The sequence below is a fragment of the Euphorbia lathyris genome, chromosome 7 (genome assembly GCF_963576675.1).
Source record: "Euphorbia lathyris chromosome 7, ddEupLath1.1, whole genome shotgun sequence".
NCBI lineage: Eukaryota > Viridiplantae > Streptophyta > Magnoliopsida > Malpighiales > Euphorbiaceae > Euphorbia > Euphorbia lathyris.
Genome location: NC_088916.1, coordinates 31421594 through 31432129, shown reverse-complemented (window position 1 = coordinate 31432129; position 10536 = coordinate 31421594). Strand labels below are relative to the sequence as shown.

Sequence of the window (10536 nt, the reverse complement as noted above, 5' to 3'; positions counted from 1 at the left end):
CTATATCCTGGATTTTGAAAGTGGCAGGTCCAATTTTGGTGACTATCTTGTACGGCCCCGTCCAGGTGATTCCCAACTTTCCTCTGCCTTCCAAGGATTGGATTTTGTCCGCCTTTCGGAGCACTAGGTCCCCTGGGTTCAGATCCACAAGCTTGGCATGTTTGTCGTGATAAGCTGCAATCCTCTGTTTATAGGCAGCCATTCGCACATACGCCTTCTCTCTTCTTGCTTCCAATTGGTCAAGACTTTCTTTTAACCTTTGGGCATTCATGTCTTCACAGTAAAACAAGACTCTGTCACTAGGAATCTGGATCTCAATGGGGATCACAGCTTCCACACCATAGGTGAGGGCGAATGGTGATTCGCCAGTTGCAGTTCGAGGAGTGGTTTTGTATGCCCATAGGACATTCATGAGGTGATCCGCCCACTTTTTATTATGCTCCCCCAGTCTCTTTTTTATGCCCTTGACAATCGTTCAATTTGTTACCTTGGTCATCCCATTGGATTGGGGGTAGTAAACGGAGGCGAACCTGTTTTGAATGCCTTGACTTTCGTAGAATGTTTTGAACTCTCCGCAATTGAACTGCGTCCCATTATCAGTAATAATTGTGTGGGGAACTCCTAATCTTCCAACTATGTTGTCTCTGACAAACTCAACCATCCGTTCTGCATTTATAGATGATACAGCCTCGGCCTCTACCCACTTCGTAAAGTGATCCACAGCTACTACCACATACCTTCTCTGTCTTTTGGTAGGAGGAAAGGGACCGACAATTGTTGGAGTTTAGTGTCCTAAAGACAATTGTTTTAGGATATAAATATTAATGAATAAATTGTTTATTTAGTCATTTGTTTAATAAGATATATAGCATTAAAATATAACTATATATAAAGGCACAAATCTTTCATAAAGAAAGTAATCCTAAGTTTATTTAAGTAGTTATAAAGTGTTCATACAAGCATGAAGTGAGACTATACTTTATAATAGACCAATAGACTTAAAATCAACCCAAGTCAAGTAATATGTTATAGGGGTTGGCATATTACTGTTGAGACTTGCATGTAACAGTGTTTTCCGTCGAGACAAAAAGCTGATCTCACAAGCTTTAGATATTTAGATATCTAGACAGTTACATGGATCCGGTGAATGAGTTCATTAGGATTAGGACCCGACTTGAGATAACAGCATGGATTAATTTATCTAAAAGTTTCAACTGTTCATCTTATTGGTATTAGTAGGTATAACTAATCCTCATACTCAAACATTCGTTAATTAGTGATTCTGGATTATGGAGTCTGATACTTTGATTCTGTGCGAGCATGATCCAACAGGTGAGAGCCTGGGGTGTGTGAGAGCAGGGTTGGGTATCACACAAAGTGATTGCAGAATAGTTAATGTGAGATTGAGCATTCGTCACTCCCGATAAGTGGGAGATATATCCAAATGGCCGATTGTGGTGAATTGACTGAAATCCTTGCAAGGTGATAGAGTTAAGAGTAGAAATGAACATTTCACTTAACTTATCTTTCAGAGTGAATTCCACCTGTACAAGTAAAATCAGACTCTTCGTTATATGTAACCTTGACACGTTCCATGGTTATAAGGAATTGACCGACAGGATATAGTTGATGAAGGATCATATTATACTGTACCTAATACGGAAAGGTTAACGTCAGTTATCAACCTGACTTCTAAATTGCTCTGGGGGAATATCATAGGTTCTGCTAGTAATAGCTCGCGACGGTATTCCGTTATATATATGTTGAATTAATCGTGATGAATTAATCTCAAATGATATATACGGCTAGTGGCAATAAAGAACCTAATGGGTCGCATATGGGACTTGGAACCAGAGGACGAAAATGTAATTAGTGAGACACTAACATAGTGAGCTGAAATTTGTAATAATATTAGGGATAATTAATTTTATTTAATAATTGTAATTAGATTATGATTATAAATTAAATTAAAGTATTATCTGATAATATTAATTAGAAGTTTTTATGTGATTGAAACTCTAATTAATTATCCCAAACAACAATTAAATTATTAATTTGATTAATAATATTATCTAGATATAATCAGTTATTATTTAGATAATAATAAAGTGTTTATTTAATTATCTAATTAGTAATCCTATTCCGAATAAGATTCTAATTAATTAATTACCTAACACAACTAGGATTAGGGTTTTGAGAAGTCTATAAATAGACTCCCTAGCCTACATATTTCGGCTAACACAAAATAAGGAGGCAAGAGGAACCGTTCCGAAACCGTCTTGGCTAATTACAATCTTTCTTACTCTCTCTTTAATCTCGTATCGATTTCTGTTAGAGGCAATCATTGCGATTGCTATTTTATTAAGGTTGATTACTAATTAGTTATTCTTTTCTGTGTTGTTTGTTTTGTCGTTCTCATGAAAGAAGAAAAGACAAACAAAAGGAGAAATTCGTTTTGCTCCTCCTACATCAGGTCAGTTCACAATTTCGTGGATTCCCGGAGATTGAACCGTCGGATCGTCACAATTTTTGGACAGGAGCTTCTAGACATATTCTTCCTTGTTTTCACCGTTGGTATTTTCATTCGGAGGTTTGGAAGGTATGTTCGGTTAGGGGGCAGATTCGTTGACAGATTCTATTCTTTTGAAAGTTGTGGGCACTTCGTTTGCAACGGTAGATAGATCGTCATAAAGGTATTTCGTTCTATCCCTCTTTATATGAAATAACAATTAACAGATCTTGGAAAAGGGAAATAGATAAAATAGATAAAATTTTATAATTCCGATGTGCCTAGGCTTGTCTATTTTCCTTCAACAATGTCGATTCCCCAAACTGCAAAGGGTCGCCCTCTGAGCATCAAGTTCCGCCGTGGGCCAATAAAATCCTGCCAACCTAGACTTTTTCAAAATGGAGGCGGATGCTTCATGAGCTCCGCAAGTACCCTCGTGTAGCTCCTTGAGGATCTGTTGTCCCTCTTCCGTCGTGACACACTTCAACCAGGGATGTCCAAAAGATTTTCTGTATAGGCAATCATTTATTATGGAGAAATAAGCTGCTTTTCTTACCGTCCGCCAAGCTTCTTCTTTGTCTTGAGGCAAAGTTCCATCTGCAAGATACTGGCGGATGGGTGACCTCTAATCGCTTTCAACGGACGTCAAAAGAGATACGGTTTCTGAGGCGAATGCTGGCGTCGTCTTGACCTCGAACGGGCATTGTAGGTCCGCCCATTGCTCCTTGCTAGAAGCCAGTTTAGCGAGATGGTCAGCTTCCGTGTTTGATCCCCGAGGCACATGGACTAGCTCCCATTTGGTTTCCTTGATCTCAAGGTAGCTCAGCAGCGTTTTGACCTCTTCTACATATTTGGCCAGGATGTCATCTTTCACTTCAAAGTTCTTGATTACCTGATTGACCATGAGCTTAGAATCGCTATAGATCACGATCCGCTCGGGTGTAATCTCCTTCAATAGGCGTAGCCCCAATATTAAGGCCTCATACTCCGCTGCATTGTTTGTTACAGGAAAGTCTAACTTTGCTGCATAATGTAGTTTTATATAATGTGGCCCTTTGATCACGATGCCTATCCCTGCATCTTCAACGGAAGAAGCCCCATCAGTGTACATCGTCCATTCCTCAACTTTAGATTTAGGGAGATTCACGCCTTCTTCAATGAATTCATTCACAAAGTCTGCCAAGACTTGGCTTTTCAGGGCTGATCTACCTTCATAATGGACATCAAACTCACCCAGGTGGATTGCCCATTCCATCAATCTCCCCAAAGTCTCTGGCTTTTGCAGTACTTTCCTCATGGGTATACTAGTGTGGACAATGACTGTATGAGCCTGGAAATAAGGTCTAAGGCGAATCGAAGTGGTGACAATGGCCAGTGCCATCTTATCCAATTTCGAATATCGTGTTTCGGTGTCTTTTAGAACTTTGCTCACATAATAGATCGGATATTGCTGGCCATCTTCTTCCCTTATCATGATAGTACAAACTACTTTATCTGTAATAGAGACATACATGTAAAGATTCTCACATTTCAATGGTCTGCTCATCAGAGGAGGTTCCGTGAGGAAGCGTTTGATTCCTTCGAAAGCTTGCTTACAATCTTCATTCCACTCAAATGCTTTCTGTTTTTTGATCACTTCATAGAAGGGTAGGCATCTACGAGCTGAGCATGAAATGAACCTGCCCAAGGCTATGATACGCCCATTAAGACAATGTACCTCTCTAACATTTTGTGGTGTCTTCATATCCAGAACAACCTGAATTTTGTCTGGGTTCGGACTCACCCCTTTCTGGCTGATCATGAATCCTAGGAATTTTCCATAAGTCGCCCGAAAGGTGCATTTCTCCGGATTCAATTTAATATTGTGCTGCCGAAGGACCCCAAGGACTTCCCTTATGTTATTTGCATGCTTCTCCACGATGGTACTCTTGATGATCATGTCATCTACATAGACAGAAAAGTTGTCACCTTTTCTCCCTTCGAATATTTTATTCATCATCCGCTGGTAAGTTGCCCCTACATTTTTTAGTCCAAAGGGCATGACCTTAAAGCAATAGGTCGTTTGGTGTGTCACGAATGAAGTTTTGATCCTGTCAGATGGCTCCATCGTGATCTGGTGATAGCTCGACTTCACATCAGTGAAGGAATACATGGCGTGTCTCGCGGTTCTGTCTACTAAGATATCAATACACGGTAGAGGGTAGTTGTCTTTGGGACAAGCTTTATTGAGATTTGTGAAATCAATACACATGCGGTATGATCCGCCTGCCTTCTTGACTAGCACAACATAGCCATTGCGTATAGATTACTTCCTCGATGGCGTCCGCCTTCTTGAGTTTAGAAATCTCTTACTCAATCACCTTCTGTCTCTCAAGACCATGATTCCTCCGTTTTTGTGCTATCGGGACCGTGTCCTCGGCGATATTAAGTTTATGAGTAATCACATCCGGACTAATCCCTGGGAGAATCTCATCCTTCCATGCGAAGACATCTTCCGACTCGAGGAGAACCTTTGTAATATCTTCCTTAATTTCATCTTTTAGCCCTCTGGCGATTCGTACCTGCTTTCCATTTGCCATAAGAAACATCTTTGTATCTTCCAGGGCCATTGTGACAAGTTCCTCCTCTTCATCATCCTTAGACTGTGGGCGAATCGTCAAGGATGCCGAATATGTCTCCTGAGCAACTCTTTGATTCCCTTTGACCATTACTCCTCCTTTGGCAGTAGGGATGTACATGGTTAAGTGGCGAATGGATATGAGAGCAGCCGCCTCTGAGATGAAAGGTCGTCCCAATATGACATTATAAGCCAACTGACCATCTATAATGGAGAACTCTAGATCTCCCTTCCAGACTTGATCTTCATCTGCCAACTCGTATTCCAACATTACCTATCCTTTCGTCTGGATTGTGTGTCTTGTTACTCCCAGGATGTCTACAATGGTGGTCTCCACCTAGATAGGATCGATCTTGAGCTTGGCGAATGCCCCTCTTGTAATGACGTTGCATGAACTGCCAATGTCGATCATTACTCTTTTAATTTCCCATCCCTCTACCATCATGGTGATGACCAGAGCATCTGCGTGAGGAGGAACCTCTGGGCCTACATCCGCAAAAGGGCGGTTGAGTGACATCCTATCAAAAGCAGTGGTTTTTGTCTTCTTTAGTGCAGGTTGATATCCTGGTCCACCTGCTATGACATTAATGACCCCTTTCGCCTTCTTTCTCCAATCATCTCTTGGTTTATCACCGTCTCCTTTCTTGTTATCATTTTGGACGAACCTGTCCAACTTTCCCCTTTCGATAAGCCTTTCTATCTCCCTAGCCAACTCCCAGCATGCATCCGTCTCATGACCATTCCTCCGGTGGTATTTGCAATAATTTTTGGGATTTTTCCCCGTGTTGGTGTACTCCCCTCCTTTTGGTTCGGGGAATGAAATGCTCCGTTTGTGCTGGCTGTTCTCTATCCACATTAGCACTTCACTTTTGGAGGCATTTAATGGTGTAAACGACGGTATGTATGCGGATTTGTTCCTAGATCCTCTTCGCCTACCTCGAGATGACAAATCAGGGAGCTTTTCCTTATCCCGTCTACGAGATTCGCCCTTGTCTCCCTTGGGTGGAGATACAGACTCTCTGCGGATGTCGTCAACCTCCATGAAATCCTTGCATCTTTCTATCAGCTCTGCTATATTCCTCGGTTTGTTTCTGATTAAATCCTCTTGTAAGCTTTTACATGTTATGTTTTTCACCAGCGCTTCTACTGCCATGGAGACATCCATATCAACAATGCGTATACACAACTTGTTGAAATTGTCGACATACTCTCAAAGGGATTCATTCTCTTTTTGTTTTAACTCAAAGAGCTTTCGCGATTTAACCACTGGAGGAATGCATCCGGTGAATTTCGCACAAAATTCTCGACTTAACTGATCACAGCTGTCTATCGATCCTGGGGGAAGGGACTGGAACCAGTCGTAGGCAGGACCTTTGAGCGTAGTGATGAACATACACTGCCTCACTGGCCCGATTAAGGCCAAGCAACATGCGATACTTTCTTGCATGGGCCTCAGGATTATCCTCACCTGAGTAGACTTGGATGTTGGGAATCTTAAAGTGCCTCTTCATTTCCTCAGCCTCGATCCACGCAGTGAAAGGCGAATCACGGTTGGCGAATGGGTTATGCCTAGCATTCTCCTCGTTTTGACGACGTACCTCGGCTCTGATCTGCTCCGCCATAGTACCTCGATTTTCCCTAGGACGTCTTCTGCTTGGAGGTCTACTCTGAGAAGACGAAGAGCTAGAGTTGGATGATGGGTCTGATGATGACCTTCTACCACCTCCGCCACATCCGCCTGGAGGAGCTCGCCTATTTTCTCCTTGGTTTGGTGTCGGATTTTGCCTATCCTATCGAGGTGACCCAGCTTGCCGCTCGCTTCTCCTTTGGTCAGATGCTGGAGGAGAGCTACCTCGCCGGGGTGATCTACGCCTAGGGCGAGAAGGGGATTGAGATCGCTCCTTTCCATACGTCTTTTTACGCTTCTTGTGCCTCCGACCCTCCTGACTGCCAATGGTAATCCCCGGGTTTGTGGTGCCCCTAGGAAGAGTTGGATCATTCCTTTGACTCCCTTATGGTATGGAAGAGAATGAATGTGTACCTCAATAGCTTGGGGTGCAAGCTATTTATAGTCATGTGATCGTAACTCCCAGTAACCAGAAAGTCCCCATTAATGCCTCATTAATGGCGGTTACGGATCTCCTTTAAGTGTGGCCGTTAGCTCATTAACGGTCCATTAATTGTCTTTATTGGGAATCGGCTCAACCGCTCACCAGGCGGATCGAGGCATGATGGCGGGTCTCACGTAGGTTTGACTACGGATCTCGTGTGATAGAGTCTAGGTGATCCGCCACTCGGATGACTTACTTGATACACCATCGCTTCCCTGGCGCTCCCAATACGTGGTCATTTTGGTAAATATCCTTTTTGATCCCTTGGATAATATCCCGATGTTATCCAGACACGATCTATCAAATTTTTTTTAAAGAAAAGATCATGCATTAAATAGAATCAGAATACAAGGTTTGAACAATGAAATTCGGATGACTTGTATGCCACATCATCCATCTTGGAATAGAATATGATACCCTTGCAAATTCATGGGCAACATTATTCGCAGAACGACTAGCAAAAATGATAACATCATTAAATGAATGAATCAACGTATTACAATCATCAAGAACAATGTCGTAATAAACCTGAAGGCATGTTGATTAAGATCTAAAACCACCACCTCTGCATCGGTTTCAACAAAACAACCGTCCATACAATTGTTAAAAATTAATTTGAGTATATACATATATCATGTTATGTTATTTTGTTTTATTTTGAAAGGTATGATGTTATTTTATTATTTCAATATAATTAATAGTTTTCTTAATTTGTATTATAGGGTGAAGAGTATTACTGAGTTTAAAATTTGGATTAAACCATTTATAGTTCCATGATACTACTTATGTTTATATTTGGAAACACTTTTAGTTTGGATACGTATCATCACAAAATACTAAATTACAAACTAGTTATTTTTAAGCATCAAATCAGGTTACTCATAAAAGTATAGTTAGTGCCTACAATGTACAACTGCAACCCTTCAACCATTATTAATAATTTTTTCATTAATTGGACATTTGAGTGTTAAGCTCGATCTGAATTAGTCCATTTTTGGAAACTCCATTAAATAATTCACTTTTTTTACTAGTTGGGTTTAAGGTAAAGTAATATTATCAAGGGGTTTGGGGTAAAGTTGATTACCTATATAAAGGGAAGAGAGTGTTGATGAGGAAGCACACAAACAAACTTGAGCTTTGTGAAATTAAAACATGAAGTCTCTAGTTGCCACCATTTTGTTGGTGATAGTTTCTTTTTGTCAAACAACTGCAGATTCTCCTTACTATCCTTCTCTACCACTTCCTCCCTTCCAATACGAATTGCCTCCCCCTCCACCCAAGAAGCTATGCATGGATAATTGTCCTCCATCACCGGAGAAACCCAACGATGACAATTATCCTCCACCGCCAAAGAAGCCCGACGATGACAAGTATCCTCCACCGCCAAAGAACCCATACGATGACAAGTATCCTCCACCGCCAAAGAAGCCATACGATGACAAGTATCCCCCACCGCCAAAGAAGCCCGACGATGACAAGTATCCTCCACCGCCAAAGAAGTCATACGATGACAAGTATCCTCCAGCGCCAAAGAAGCCCGATGATGACAAGTATCCTCCAGCGCCAAAGAAGCCTGACGATGACAAGTATCCTCCAGCACCAAAAAAGCCCTACGATGACAAGTATCCTCCAGCGCCAAAGAAGCCCGATGATGACAAGTATCCTCCACCACCAAAGAAGCCCTATGATGACAAGTATCCACCAAAAAAGCCATGCGATGACAAGTATCCACCAAAGAAGCCCTACGATGACAAGTATCCACCAAAGAAGCCATGCGATGACAAGTATCCACCAACGAAGCCATGCAATGACAAGTATCCTCCACCACCAAAGAAGCCTTATGATGACAAGTATCCACCAAATAAGCCATGTGATGACAAATATCCACCAAAGAAGCCTTACGATGACAAGTATCCCCCAACGAAGCCATGCGATGACAAGTATCCTCCACCACCAAAGAAGCCTTATGATGACAAGTATCCTCCACCACCAAAGAAGCCTTATGATGACAAGTATCCTCCACCACCAAAGAAGCCATGTGATGACAAGTATCCACCAAAGAAGCCATGCGATGACAAGTATCCACCAAAGAAGCCCTACGATGACAAGTATCCTCCACCACCAAAGAAGCCATGTGATGATAAGTATCCACCAAAGAAGCCATGCGATGACAAGTATCCACCAAAGAAGCCCTACGATGACAAGTCTCCACCACCACCAAAAAAGCTCTGCGATGACAAGTATCCGCCAAAGAAGCAATGCGATGACAAGTATCCACCAAAGAAGTCTTACGATGACAAGTATCCACCGCAAAAGAAGCCATGCGATGACAAGTATCCACCAAAGAAGCAATGTGATGACAAGTATCCACCAAAGAAGCCTTACGATGACAAGTATCCACCAAAGAAGCCCTACGATGACAAGTATCCTCCAGCACCAAAGAAGCCCTACGAAGACAAGTCTCCTCCACCATCAAAGGAACCCTACAATGACAATTATCCTCCAACACCAAATAAGCCATCATCCAACTAAATCTACTCATCTGGTCCTCCTCATCACCACTACTAGAATATGAGTTACCAAGATTCCAGGTAATATGCTGCAGCATAAAGATTCATGCAATTGTAGTTTATTATAAATTATCATTATTATTTTTAATGTTAATTAATATTAAGATTATATCATTATTATTAGGATTGATTGATGAAAGAATTTCAATTTTTTTTTTTTGTTTTGGTTATTGTTCGTGTTGCAGGGAAGGCATGGATGGAATGTTAAAATAATGAAACTGAGGAAGAAAACGAGTTTCTGCATTTGTAGTAAAATGTATATCGTATGGTCTTTGTTAAGAACGGAGAATAAATACGTGCATGTGTATGATAAAGTGTTTTTAGTCCTTTTTGTGTATTGCAATTATCAATGTTTAATTTGAATAATATTTTTTCTTGGTCATTCATTGTTCTTTAGTGTTCACGCAAATTTGATTTCTATGTTTTTAACGATGAATGTGAAAGCTCATCATTTTTCTTTTTCTCTTTTTTTTTTTTAATATTACATGTGGTTATTATTACCCATGAACAAGAAACTATAAAAGCATAGAAGTACATATATATGATTAGTGGCTTTACTCGTTTTTTTACAACCAACGAACTCATATATTAATCACTCACGACAATGTCTTTACAAAGAATAGAATTTAAATACTCAGGAGCTATTAAAGAAATAAACGGATTAGTATTGGAATGAGAATGACGGACCATAACATGAGACGCCTCATTGTCTAACCGTGGAACAAACGT

General features: G+C 41.0%; 1 protein-coding gene across 1 annotated transcript; it reads left to right on the top strand.

The window, feature by feature from the left end:
* The first annotated feature begins 8352 nt into the window (after positions 1 to 8352).
* On the top strand, positions 8353 to 10189 carry LOC136234866 (extensin-3-like). Its single transcript, XM_066024355.1, has 2 exons — positions 8353 to 9828; positions 9993 to 10189. Exon 1 carries the CDS (start codon positions 8390 to 8392, stop codon positions 9767 to 9769), a length of 1380 nt encoding a protein of 459 aa, XP_065880427.1. The 5' UTR covers positions 8353 to 8389; the 3' UTR covers positions 9770 to 9828; positions 9993 to 10189.
* Positions 10190 to 10536: the final 347 nt, after the last annotated feature.

What these genes read in the sequence shown, in the direction of transcription:
- LOC136234866 (XM_066024355.1), top strand. Translation starts at nt 8,390, where the DNA reads ATGAAGTCTCTAGTTGCCACCATTTTGTTGGTGATAGTTTCTTTTTGT.